The following is a 14,635-nucleotide window of genomic DNA, read 5'->3' on the forward strand; positions in this document are numbered from 1 at the left end:
AAAACCTTACAGCCACATGTCTCCTTCATTTAAAATGATCACAACACGTGACTATACCACTTAGACTGCCCCTATAGAATAGCCATATTCCCTTGCATAGCTATTAAAACACTTGTATGTCAACACATCAAGGAAAGAAAAAGCAGTGGGCATCTTGCAGTAAGACTGGCAAACTGCAGCTTGGAGCCACCACTCTGCTCCAGTGTGCGGCGTGTGACTCCCTGAAGGTTTGCTTCGGGCCATCTCCCCTGCCGTAGTGTAACCACAAGTGCCTTCCACTTCCAAGATGTGTGAGTTGGAGAAGGGGGAATAGTTAAGGGAGCAAGCAAAAAACTGTAGGTGGTGCCCTGACTTCTATGTCTAAGCAGATGGTTTTATACAATGTGTTTCATGTGCAACTTCTACATTCAAAATGAGATTTATTAATGGAACCAGTTTGGTATATGAATGATTAAGGAATCAATAGACTAATTCTCATCCAGACTTTCTTCAGGGACTGCTAGTTAACTTTGGGCTATCATTCATAAATTGGAGCTTGTGTTCGGCAACTGGAATACTCTCTGTCTGTCTGTCTGTCTGTCTGTCTGTCTGTCTGTCTGTCTGTCTCTCTGTTCCCCCCTCCCTCCTTCCCTACCTATCTTCTCTCACTAAACATACACACACACAGGAATGTGGTAAAATCTGAGGAAGATTTCACCTATTAGATTTAACTCTCTGAATTACTATTTATCACATACAATTAAACTTTTGTGCAGTATAACTTCATGCACTTAGAAGAGGATTGTCACCCTGAATAGCTGTTTGATAATTTGATAAGATTTTAAAACTTGAATACGATATAAGGAATATGTATTTGCTAAAAATTAGTAAACATGTACTCTTAATTTCAATGTATTTTACATTTTGAGAGGTAAAATGTTCATGAATAATATGGACAGTGAATGAAGCCTCACCTAAAGCTTTAATCATTTCAGATGTCCTGTATTATTTTTCTGCTCAAAACTGTTGTGAGTGAAGTCCTCTTATTATCTTATAGTAGAGATAATAAACTGAGGTATTGAGAGGGTAAGTTACATGCATCCAGTCACAATGCAAACAGTACTTGAAGTGCCTGGTAAGTACAAAATGGATTGCTAGCTAAATCTGTAGCAATCCACTCAGGATTGCTAAGACATCTGGATGCAGTTATATACAAATGTCCCATAGCAGTTTGCATATTCATCTTACATATTAATATAGTTTTCTGAAATTTGATTTTGTCTTTCAGTCTCTCTTCACCTCTCATATTCTCAGTGTTCTTCTCTGCTTAGAAGATTCCCATGGATCGTGACACAGTGAAAGGTGGTGGCTTTGCTTTGCAATGGCCAGAGATATCTGTCACCTCTGGTTTCAACAGCACTGTAAATATCTTGCAGGTCTCCTACCTTCTCCTGTGACCACTCAGCAGGGTGGGAACATGTCTATCTGCGCACTAGATTCTTTTTCCCTCTGAGGAGAGCACTGGCAGGCAGCCAAGTGGATGATTTTCCTCTTGTCAGTTTTCAAGGCTGATGCTAATAACAGCCTTCGTTGGAAGTTTCATGATTTCAGAAAGAGAAACCATGTTCCATAGCAGTTTAAATTCAGCCAATCATGAGGTACCACAACAGCACCTAGCATGTATTTTTGCTTATTTATTTAGTTGTACTTTAGGACAAAGTATTTACTGCTCATCTATTTGTATAAATGAAAGACATACTGGGGTTGGGAAAGGGGCTGGTCTTCCTTTCATTCCCCATTTTTTTTTTTTTTTTTAAATCTTAGGGAAGGGTCTACAGGGCGTTCATGGTCTCACTACTAGATTGGACTCAAGGTGATCTGCCTGTTTACAGCCTCCCAAGAGCTGGGATTATAGGTGTGCACCACCACACCCAGTCTGACTTGCCATCTCAGCATGCCCCGGGGGCTGGGTTGGCACAGCAGGCCCAGGGATGAAACCTCTGGCCCTGTACCTGCTTACAGGCTCTTTAATCTGCTAAACTGTTTGGCTGGCCCTTCACTTGTAAGACTTACCTTTTTCAGTGTTGCTCAAGGTGAGTACAAGCACAAAAGGAAGTTTGACAAGAAGGAAAATGGACAAATGATTCTTACATGATAAAAATTTCATCAGAAATAATTTACTAGGTCTTTAGACAAACAAAATTTCAAAAAAGAAAACAACAAATGTATTTTTGTCAATCAGAAGTATATCAAATTCTTAATAATGGTTATCATGTACTGTTCTTTGATTTTTTTAATTGTATATGTGCATTTTCAGAAGTTTGAAAAACTTAGCTAAAGTGATATCACATAAAATGTCTTGTAGAATTACCTTTACATATACTTTTGGAAAGGCACATGGTTTTCAGTAATAACAAAGACCTTGCAATATGGATATTTTATCCACTTATCTAACATTAGTCATTTATATTCCTTTTATTGCTGCGCAAGTTATATTTCTTTTATTCTTATATAAGTAGGCTTTAATGAACATAATACTCATTAAATCTTTTATCAAATATCTGATAGTCTCCTTAGCATAGATTTTTTTTCCTAAGTAGTTTTAAAGTTACAAAAAATATGACTACTTTTAAGCCTCCTGATCCTAACTTTCTAAACATTACAAAGAACATCTTGGGAGAATTTATTTTAAAGGAAAATCAATCTTTCCATAGTCTGAAAAAATTGACCATTTCTGAAATAAATTCCTATACCTCAAAGTTTAATTCTCCAGAATGCCCATTAATACTGTTATGTTTAATAGTGTTTGACAGGATACTTCACAAAGTCATTTAGCAGCCAACGAAAATTTGGTTACTATCTCATTGCCAAATTCAGCGATTCAATTTATACATAAAAGGACAGGAAAATGAACAATATCCATATATATGGCAAAATTCAAGGATAGTTTTCCTTCATGTGCTTTTACTGCAGCATAATAGCATTAGATCATAGCTCTTATGTGTTCTAAGGAAGATATGGTGTCTTGAATGTATATATTAGAAATAAATAAGCATAAAATACTCCATACAACATTTTTATATGATTAAATATAAAGTTTACCATATTTCTAAAGGTATGTATTTAATTTTTTAAAAAATCTTTTGTTTATTTATTTGGTACAGGGTCTCTCTTCAAAGCTCAGACTCATAGTGATCCTCCTGTCTCAGCTTCCCCAGTGCTCGGATTATAGGCGTGCACCACCACATCAGATTTTGATGGCCAGCATGGCATGTGGTACTGGGGATCAAACCCAGGTCCTTGGTCCTTGCTTAGGCCACCAAGTACTATCACCCCAGCCCTAAAATCATGTATTTTTTATGCTACTTGTATTTGCATTTTTTCTTAATGGAGATAAAATCCTCACTCTGGTCTACTTTTATCTGTATATCAACAAAAGTTAAACACTCAGGATGGCATCTATGAGACCATGTGACTGAGTAATTATTCAAAATTTATATTATTTCTGTTAGTTACCTGGTTGAAAATAATTTGCTTATTTACTAATAATGAACTTGCAGGTTAGTTTGTGCAGCTGAGACAAGGGTCTAGGAAAAATAAGTCTAATATAGAGAAAAATAAGTCTGTGTCCTCAGCATCAGTCAAGGCCCTAGAGGTAAGCTGTGAAGTTCAGATGGGGGGTGGGGAGACAATCCACACAAGGACCTAAAGAAAAGTCAGAGCAGGGCTATGCAGGCCCAGTGACACAGAGAACAGAGTATGGGGCTGTGTGCGATGAGGTCAGCATGCAAAACCATGAAATCCATCCAGCACTAACTTCTGAAGCTAAGCATGTGAGGAGAAATTTCAATATCTGGAAAGCTTCTTTTATCCAGAAGGCCCTGAAGGTCTGGGCAGGAAGTACAAAGGCTTTTCTCCAGCTCCTCAGCAGCCATGCATGAACCAATCTTACATGCATGCATCTCATTGTAAGAAAAGGCCTTTGACAGCACTAAAATTGTATTGCTTGTCTATATAAAAGCCTTCCCTCATTCACATTCATCATCAATACTCAGACAGATCAGCTGTGTGTTGTGCTAGACACCTTTAATTCCATATACTTTGAAGGTAGAGGCAGGAGAGGGGCCAGTGCAAGGTCTACTTGGGCGAGTTAATGAAGCTTTACCTCAAGAAATAAAAGGGCTGGAGACATCGCTCAAAGCAAAGACCTGTGTTTGACCTGACGAAACAGATATATTAACAAACTAAATACATACGCCACATTTCCATAGTGTGTGTGTCAGATATGATGACATCTCAATTATTTATTAAAGTAGCGTTTTTAAAATTTTTTTATGTAAAATAGCTTCACTTACTTATTTTTACTTTTAATGATGGTAAACAGATGCTCACACTAGGAAATTTGAAGATCAAAAACAAGTCATACAGTGGAGGCAGACGCCTTCCCAACATTCAGCGTCAAGCCCCGTGCCCTCAGCAGGAACTCATTTTTAGGTACATTTTTTAAAAATGTATTTGATACAGGGTCTCACTCTGCTGCTTGGACTCACAGTGATCCTCCTATTTTCAGTCTCTCCAGTGCTGGGATTACAGACATGTGCCACCAAGCCTGTTTCTTGGTGCCAGGGATAGGAAACCAGTCCCTGTGCTTGTCTAAGCAGAAGCTTAGTCCACTGAAAACTGCTACAGATTGACTCTCCCACTGGTTTGAACATGAACGCATGTTTAACAAGGAGAGTTGTGTAAAACTCATAAACATAAAATGCATCTTTCCATCTCTCCAAAGTCGTTCATTCTGTTTGCTAACTAGTGAGAGGTTAAAAATGTGAAACAGCTCAAACCTGACTGTACTCAGGTATGCCATAATTCTTTCATTAGGCAATATATCTAAAATCATTCACTAACCCAATATCCTAAAAGTATTACGTTGCATTATCTATCTAGTTCATGGGCTCATACAGAATGTTGTGATGATGAGATGCTTCTGGACCTACGAGCATCTGTGAGCTCAGATGGTGCTTAGCAGACATGGCAGCTCTTTAGTATTTGAGGTTATTGCAGCCAAGACACTGGACTTGAACTTCAACTTAAATGTCACCTACAGCTAGTGATTACCATATGATATAATGGAACTTTGGTGCTCAAGTGTGACCTTCACAGGCAGGCAGAACAAACAGGATGTATGTGTGATAACAACAACAACAACAACAACAACAACAACAACAATACTTGAGGTGATCACTTGGAAGAGATTCACTTTGCTCACAGTTTCTGAATATACAGGTTGTCATGGTTGGTCTTGTGCTATTAGATCTGTGGTAAAGCAGGAAAAATGACACAGAAGTGCACAGCACAGCAAAACCATTCACATCAGAGCAGGAAGGAAAAGGGAGGAAAAGAGATGGGTAGGTCTTGCAGGTCCCTCTGTGCCACACGCTGATGATTTAGAGACGCCCCACTAGGTGTTACCTCTTCCAGTTTCCACTATCTCACAACCAATAACAGTGCTTTGGGAACCAAGCCTTAAATGAATGGGTCTTTGGGAGACATTTAAGATCCAAGTATTAGTATGGTGTGAAGCTGAACTGTGTGTGAAGGTGTTTTAATCATTTGTAGAAAGTTTTTTTTTTGTTGTTGTTGTTGTTTTTTTTTTTTTTTTTTGGCATAACAAGTGAATCATGATAGGAAGATTTCTGTATGTTTTGTCAAATTCAATCTTTGTTCTTACCCTAGTAAAGGCTGAATAAAAGTTGTAGATAATCCTTGGGTTTTAAAGACAATATGGTCACCCACACTGACCACAGCTGACTGGCTTAAATGAGCTTTTAACATGAGCCAATTCTGCAAATACTCTTCTCCTGAACAGAGCCACAAACTAGATCTGGGATTCCTGGAGGCAATAAATAATATTGTTCAGGGTTGTTCAGAAATCTTCCTATCGTGATTCACTTGTTATGCCAAAAAAAAAAAAAAAAAACAAAAAAAAACTTTCTACAAATGATTAAAACGCCTTCACACACAGTTCAGCTTCACACCATACTAATACTTGGATCTTAAATGTCTCCCAATGCCTGCCATACAGTAGATGGTCAATAAAATTATTGAAAGTCTAGGCAGTGAAATTATTGTCTATTTATTTCTAAGAAGTGTTATGAGCTTAGGAGGCAGAACTGTGCATGTCAGAATTTGTGTCCATGAACTGAACCCTGGGGCTTTGTGCTTTGGTGTCCTTAGTGATTTTTAAATCTGTACTACTGAAGTATTCTATTAATTGTATTAGCTGTTGTGGGAATTACTTTTGGTGTTCACAATAAATTTTAATTGTCTTCTCATTAATATTGCTATTTTTGTTAAGAGAAGAGATAAGAAATACTTAAGTATTTTAAAATTCAGTAATATCTGTCTTTTGATAGTGATATTTTCTGTTAAAATTTAGTCAGAAATAGAATAAGCTCTGACTAGGGACAGAAAAATTGGAGTGAACTTAGGAAAACTCTCAAATAAATGTTAGTTCTTAAAATAACTACTGAAACTGCCTAAATTAATAATAAGATTTAACTATAAAACAATCAAAGGTTGTTTTTAATTATATAGAAAAATGATAAAAATAACTGAACAAGTAGGATATTTTGGGGTAATTACACTTAAAGTACAAAATAAAATATATCTCTGAAACATCCGTGTCAATCACATACAAGGAAGTTTAAAGAATTTATGGGGCCTGATAGCTCAGAAAAGCTACCTCTACCCATATTCTAAAAATATCAAAGCAGTAATGTCTCCATTTGAACGCTGAACTCCAATGTTATAGAATATAATCACTTAATACAACTTCAAATGGTTATACCTTAGAGAAAACTAAAAAGAGAAAGCAAATAAAATAACACTATGATCCCTGAATAACCCATAAGTAGCTGGATTAGTACATGATTTTTACTTATCCTACAATAGACATCATATCAGTTCCAGCCCCTGCCAAAAATCAATCAGATCTATTTTTTTGTTTCATTAGTAAATTCATAATTCCAAAGATGGAGTTCACCAAAGGTACTATATCATTTAAAAATAAATAAACAATAATAGCACAGTGATTATAATAAAGATGAAGGGCCGGCCAAATAGCTCAGCAGATTAAAGTAGCTGCAAGCAGGCACAGGGGCCAGGGATTCGATCCCTATGCCTGCCATCCATGCCAGCACTGTCCCCAGGGCGTGCTGAGCCACAACTGAGAATAGATGTGGTGGCGTGCACCTGTAATCCCAGCTCTTGGGAGGCTGTAAACAGGTGGATCACTACGAGTCTGATATAGTAGAGAGACCCTGAACACCCTGTAGACACTTCCCTAAAATACAAAAAAATTAAAAAGTAAAAAATAAATAAACATGAAGAAACTGAAGTAGAATAAATTAAATTCTTTAACCAGGGTTTCAATGTTTAAAGCAGTGAAGTAGTTTGAACCATGAAGTCACAGCTCTTGTCTGGGTTTTCCTGCTGCCCATGTTGGTAGCTGGCTAATGGATGCAGCCCATGTTGGCTGCCTACCTTTCCCTCATTTTTCCCCATCTCCTAACCTGTGTCCTTCACATAGCTAAGAAATTCTTTGTATTTAAATGCTTATTTCAGAATTTGCCTGTATAGGAATCCAAACTGAAATGTATCACAATAATCCTATGCTGAATCCTATACTGCTGCGCCTACTCCTGGACAAGGAGGGGTACCAGGAGAATCCCAATTCTTTCCACTCTGCCCATGGAGGAATGTGTGGGAGAGGAAGGAACCTGCAGCCATCCGGCAATATGAGGACTGCATTCATGCACATCTCTATCTGGAGAAAGTCCCGAACAAGTGCGCCTCTGAATACTGCTGCAATTACAAAACCCGAACTGGGTCTGGATATCAAATATGGTGGCTGAAGGGGGCTCAAAAATGACCAACCTATGTATCTGCTCTTCCTCTGTCACCTCTAGGCCTGACACAGCTTACTAGTTCAAGTCTAGGGCAAGATCTAAAATGAGCATTAAGTTAGGGTGAGTGATTCTGAAACACAAATAGCCTTCTAGTTCAAGAAAGGAAATACAAGGATAAGAAAACCCAAGAAGCTTCCTGGAAAGCAGGGAAGAGGCTGTTTTCTTTAGGGGGAAGGTGCACAGGAAATATTCCTATAGAGGGATTCCAGGAAGGGCTTCTACTCTGTTTACCTCCTTACTGTCAAATGAGTTTGCTATAGTCATTCATGGTTCTGTGTGTGAAACGCTACTGAGAGTACTTATCGCTTCTTTTCCCCAAAACTATAGCTGTTCAGGTCCTGGATATAGGATGACAGAATTCCTAGGCATAGGAAAAAAATCTATGGGTAAATATACTATAAAGCTCCATATGTATTTTTTATAAAAAAGTGATAAGGACCATAGTATTGGCTTATGAAATACGTTGGCCTGATACGATATAACCAAGTTAACTCTTTAATTGCTTCTTTTAAAAGTTTTTTTTAAAAAAAACAATTATTTATTTATTTGGTACATTATAGTCTATAGTCTGTAGTTCTGTTATAGTCTCTCTACGCAGCTTGGATACCTAGTGATACTCCAGTCTCAGTGTTAGGATTACAAGTGTGCGTCACCAGCTAGGTCTTGGTGGCCAGCTGGCGCATCCGAGGTAGGGCCAGCACGATATGTGGTGCTGGGTATTGAACCAGGTTCTTATGCTTGCCAGGCAGGTGCTTAGACCATTGAGCTCTCTCCCCTGCCCTATAATTGGTTCTTAATCTACTATCAAGTTGCATTGTAATCTGTGAATAGCAATATCCTCTCCCACATTCATGTGTTCTCTGTCACTATGTGGTGTGATCAAGAACTCTTGAAAATCAATTTTATTTCCAATGACATTTACACTGTAGTAAGTACAGCATCTAGGAAAAACAGGCTTTGCATGAGGAAACCCATGGCACATCTACATGGTGTGGATTCAGCCTCAGGGCCAGTTGTTTTTCTGTGTTACTCAACTCTTGAACTTATGAACCTTCTCTGACTGCAGCTAATTATACAAGACGATAAGCATTATTAGCAATTCTGCCTCAGCATCCCTTAGTGCTTATCTGTCACCAGTGCAGCACAATGACTGTCAGTGACTCAACATACAGCTGCAATGTTAACTTAGGGTATGATTCATAAATGGGTCTTCTCTTATAGCTGATGATAGAATCCTGGCAATGGACCCAGGGTTCTAGAGAGAAGCGCACCTTGTCAATCAATCCCTGTTTTAAGGAAAGCTGGTAATTCTGTTTGCTCACCCCTCTACCACGACCTCCACCAGCTGGATAGAACCATAATCCTATACACTGAGACAGCATCCTGTTGTCTTGTGAGTACTTCAGTATTTTCCTTTCTGCTGTAAAGGATAGTGTTTAAGTAAAAGGGAAATGTGCTTGAAACATGGTTCTGCCTGGTCAGATTCTCTTCCTTTTCTGAGCTTCAGTCAAATGAAAAGAAGAATATATTTCAGTTATAAGAAAAGTAAATAAAGTATTGCATGTAGGGATTGTATCTTGATGACTAAACAAAATAAGTCTTTTTTTTTTTTTACCTTTTCAAACAGTTTTTAGTAGTGCTGGGGACCAAGCCCAGGGTTTCATGTATCCAAGGCAAACACTACCAGTGAGCTGCATCTCATCTCAACTACTTTCTTACATTCAACTGCTCAGATCACACAGATAAACCAAAGCAAGAGTATTTGCTATAAAAATCATAATAAGGGGGTTTTAATCAAGCTTAGGTGCAATATGCAAGCACATTTTGCCATCTATCATATGTACAATTTTAGAAAACTCCATTTACAGGGAAAGAAATGCATGGAATAGTTTAAGTAATCTAGAAACCATATAAAGGCAAACACATTTTAAAATTATATTTTGTCTCTTAACAATTACTACCCTACACTACACACACACACACACACACACACACACACACACACACCATGGCCTAAAGGCCATTTCCTTTCCCTTATATAAGTGACATTTTGCTTGTCATTTTTATTTTTAATGGTTATTGAATTTCATGTAATATTTGCCAGTTTTCTTCTATCCCTTTGTCCCCTGCTGCAAAAGATCTAATCTATTCAGGGGGAGATAATTGCTGAGTTGTTGAGACAGAAAAGAAATCGCTGCATCTTACCACTGTTGTGCGCCTCCAGCTGTGAGGCAGAGTTGACGGCAACCTTGCATAGAGAACAGTAAAGAAGCCGCTTTGCCTTTTCTTCTTCTGTCTCTGTGGAGGAACACGAGCTATTGCCAGTGGCTGTCGTGGGGCTTTTTTCCACTTTAGAGGTGATCTCAGTTGTCATAACACTGCTTTTGTGGATTTCCACACTTGTCGTCGTTGATATTGCTGGTGTCCCCGTGGTACTGTCTGTATTCAAAATAACATAGGAAGAAGGGCAGGGACATTACTTTTCTCTGTTTGTATACATAGCACTAATATCACATCCCACCGATAACAATAAGAGAAATTAGCAATCACTTTGTATCAACTATATATCAATCATCTCATGAGGATATTTACATAGATGATTTCATCCAATTTTATGTTGTGAAATGAAACATTTAGATCATTCTTCAAACTACATGCAAGTACAATTTGTAAGTATTTTATGCAATAATTAAGCACATCACAAATTGCTCTTAATATCTTTCCTTGGAAAAGGAATATTTACAGTATTTTACACTATAGAATCCTACATATATGCTTGTTAAAAATTAAGGTACAAGATAAACACATTTAAATATCTTTCTTTTTTCTTACCACTATTCTTTCTATTTTCTTTTCATGTTTTCTTTGGCTAAAAAGTGCAGAGTCTTTGATATATGCTTAGGAATAAAAGTGTAAAATCCCAATGCTGTAATTGCTTTATCCAGATCAGTAGCTCAGAAAGCCGTTGCTCTATTAACAAAGAGTTATATTAAATGCCTAGTGCCCAAACTGCCAATATAAAAAAGAGAGGAAATATAGTCTTCATATTTATTATATGCACACTCTGTATCAAACTGTGCGCCAGAAGTAGGTGGCAGAAGCACTGAAACATCAAGAGCCACTATTCACAAGTAATTCACAGGCTGGTCACACCACGTTAATGTCACCAAGAGTTTGATGACCATGAAAGTGTTGATACTCTGTAACTTAACAACCCTTTTGGCTCTCAATTCTGACACCAAATCTGGAGAGATCAACTTTCAAAGCAAAAACTACCTTGTCCTGAGTTCACTTGGGTATCCTAAGCTCTCCTCCCATGTATGCCAAAGCACCAGGATTTTAGCCGTGTTTGTCATGTCCAATGAAAAGTTGCCATTTACCTCTAAATTAATACCCTATTTACTCTTATTTTTATCCTTCTGGCTGTCAGCTGGTTCTGAACTTCTTTCTCCAAATCACTGCCTTTCCAAAGGTTGCTGTTGGAACTGCTATTCTACATCATTCAAATGATGTCATGGTCCATTTTTATGTCACAGTGTGTTCAAGACAAGTAGATTTGGCTCTGCATACAAGGGGCAGTGATTTGGTTTGTCTGCAATGATGGCTTTTCTGCATGAATAGTTACTACTTATTAGCTCACATCAAAAGGAGTAAGCTGCAGTGCAGGGTGTTGCCTCTGCTCCAGGTGTATGAGTGAGAATGTGGGATGCCGCCACTGCTTCTCTGAGTGTATCAGAAACACTAATATATGGAAAAAAAATAGTCTCTTATTAAGAACCATTTGATAAAAGGATTCATTTGGGCCTTGTTTCCTTTTCATACACTTTCAAACACTTATCTAGCTTTAGGTTCAAATCAATAAATAGGTCTCTTTCTATGGAATGGAAAATGCTTGCTAACCATATTTTTAAAATATCATATCCAAACTAAGGTCTCATACAAAAAGAAAAAAACAAAATTGATGTATTTTGTCATCAGAATGTAAGCTATGACAGAAAAATGATGTGAATGCTTAAATCTTTAAAAATCTATTACAGTAAAAGACACACTGCCATTAATCCCTCTCAAAGTACTTTTCCACAATCCATCACACTTACTCCATCAATCTCGTTACTTTCTCAAACAGTTCTGGAAGTTTTCTTTCATGAGTGTCTTTATTTCCATGGTGGAGGCTAACTCAGTCTCCTCAACTGATTCAAAACATTCACCTTTTACAGTCATTTAACTTTAGGGAAGAGTTCTAAGTTTCACAGTGTCAGATGCAATGAATAACATGGGTAAGGACACACTGTAATGTTTCATGAGGCTGATTTTGCACTGGAAGTCAGTCCACAGCACCATTCATTACATTTTGATCATACTGGGTGCAGACCCTGAGGAAAGACAACTTTCAGAACTCCTTCACTGTAGCAAAAACAATGGGGTAAGTGTGAAGTGAGCGAGAGTGGTTTAAGAAGAACCAATAGCAATGGGTCTTTTATTGTAATATGTTTTAAAAAATTTAAGCAGCTACCATATTTGATCAACTTTGTACATTTTAACAGGTCTAGTTCTTGATAAATATTCACTTTTCTGCTGAGATTTCATTAAAGTACTAGGTCACAGAGTGAAATTATATCTGAGGATCTCAAGATGGTGTAAAATATGACAATTTCAGATGGTCATAAGATTGTTGCTTGCCCCTAATAAATCAGAAAAGTCTGTTTGAAACCCTGTTTGTATGTGCTTGTGAATAAAGAAAGAGTTGCCAATTTGCTGAGTGGCTTATACATTTCAAATAATTTCTATACATTTAAATTTCATTTAAACTTTTATACAAAGTGATAAAAACCAGTGAATTTCCATAGTGAAGGAAATTTCCCAAGATTACACAGGTGGAATATAATTAGCCAGGGCAAAATATTTCATGGAATGAGCAAATCAGGGATTTCATCTCTTCCTCCTCTGCCTCCTCCTCTTCCTCCTTATACTTCTCCTCCTCCTCCTCAATTCTTTCATTTTCCCTTTCCCTTTCCTTTCTTCACCTTCTCCTTCTGCTCCTCCTTCTCCTCTTCCACTTCCTCCTCCTCTTCCTCCTCTTTAGTTGGTACTAACATTTGAACACAGTATCTTCCTATGTCCTGACTTTTGTTATATTTTTTATCATGAGGTAGCGCCTTCCTAAGTCATTAAATTCTTCAGGGCTTGAATTTATGACTCTCTTACCTCAGCCTCCCAGAGTGCTGGGATTATAGATGTGTGCTAACATGTCCAATTTGAAGTCTGGTACAAAAAAAAAAACAAACAAACAAACAAAAAAAAAAAAACAAAAAAAACACTTCTGGGAATGATAATCTTGGCCGTGGCTATCACTGTCTAGAAAAAGATCACAAGCAGCAGTGCACTGACACCATTGCATTGTTCTTATTATCACTTCATTTACGCAGAGAGACAGACACAAAAAAGAAACCTTGAAACTCACTGTGGTCACACAACGAAGGCAGAGTGTGATGCTATGGGTATTTATTTCATTGAAATCTGCCATGGCACATATTTACCCAGTAATAAGCTACTGCTAATAACTTAGTTTTGCATTGACATGTCTTGATCTAGAAATGATACACAGAATAGGCATTATTAATCCTAAAATAACTTTCTTACCACAGTGAAATTTGTTAATCAAAACATAGAATGAATAAAATTGTAGACTTCCAATCTTCGTGATAGCTACTTTTGTGTTGTTCCTGACACCAAGAGGATAACATACATTTGTACCAAAGACACCACAAGATTAGACTCTGGATTTCCTATGCCTGGGGTTTAATGAAGTATTGATATCTTTTTGACAAGTTCCTTCCTTACATCAGGCTTAGAGGAATTAATATAAAACACTTACCTTGCCACACTTACATTTTGTGGTACATTTTTAATCACAAAGATGAGCATAGATATATTATATTCTGAGTATGCAGGTATTTTAAAGAAATGCAAAGGCAGAGTTTTCATTTTAAATTTCATGTATACATCTTGCCTCCATAAAGATAGTATTACTATAACAAGACATGATTTTTTTCTTATTCAAAGATCAACTATTCTATATATACAGTTAAGAAACACTTTTTCAATAGCATTTTAAATTAAAGTTATATATAATTCTTATCCACTCATTGAAATAGAATTTTGAAGTGAGATAACCAAGGGCTGGCGGGATCCTGAATAGACCAGGAGTGCAGGCCCGGCGAGAGAGTGAGGTGACTCAGGGCCCATGAGATCCTGAATAGACCCAGAGCGCAGGCCCAGTGAGTGAGTGAGATGACTGAGGGCCTGCGGGATCCTGAATAGACCCACAGCCCAGGCCCAGCCTGTGAGTGAGACCACCTGGGGCTCAGGGCTTGCAGATCCTCATTCGATCCAGAGTGCAGGCCCAGAGCGGAACCCTTCAGCAGAACTCCCTGAAAAGAGGCTAGAGGCAAGACCCACCCAGCTGATTCAGGAGCAGAACATCTTGCTAGCGAGACACAAAGGGTTCAACTCTAATGGTTGCAGCAGAAAGAAGTGGATCACAGCAGCCAGATCCAAACAACACCCACCTGGAGGAATCCGATCTTTGTAGATCCAGACCTGGTGCTAAGGTAATAACTCTATCTAAGCTCTACACCAAAGGTCAGAAGACAGTGGTATACAAAATGACAAAGAGAAGGAACAAAATG

The 14,635-nt window shown here is 37.8% G+C and overlaps 1 protein-coding gene across 1 annotated transcript in view; it reads right to left on the reverse strand.

The window, feature by feature from the left end:
* The window catches only part of Znf385d (zinc finger protein 385D), a 354,050-nt gene that overhangs the window by 4,675 nt on the left and 334,740 nt on the right, over window positions 1-14,635 (reverse strand). Inside the window, exon 5 of the mRNA XM_004634180.2 lies at window positions 10,152-10,385. Within this exon, the coding sequence (XP_004634237.1) occupies window positions 10,152-10,385 (234 nt within the window). The remainder of the gene's footprint in view (window positions 1-10,151; window positions 10,386-14,635) is intronic.

This window comes from Octodon degus, unplaced genomic scaffold, assembly GCF_000260255.1.
Source record: "Octodon degus isolate 3935 unplaced genomic scaffold, OctDeg1.0 scaffold00059, whole genome shotgun sequence".
Classification (NCBI taxonomy): domain Eukaryota; kingdom Metazoa; phylum Chordata; class Mammalia; order Rodentia; family Octodontidae; genus Octodon; species Octodon degus.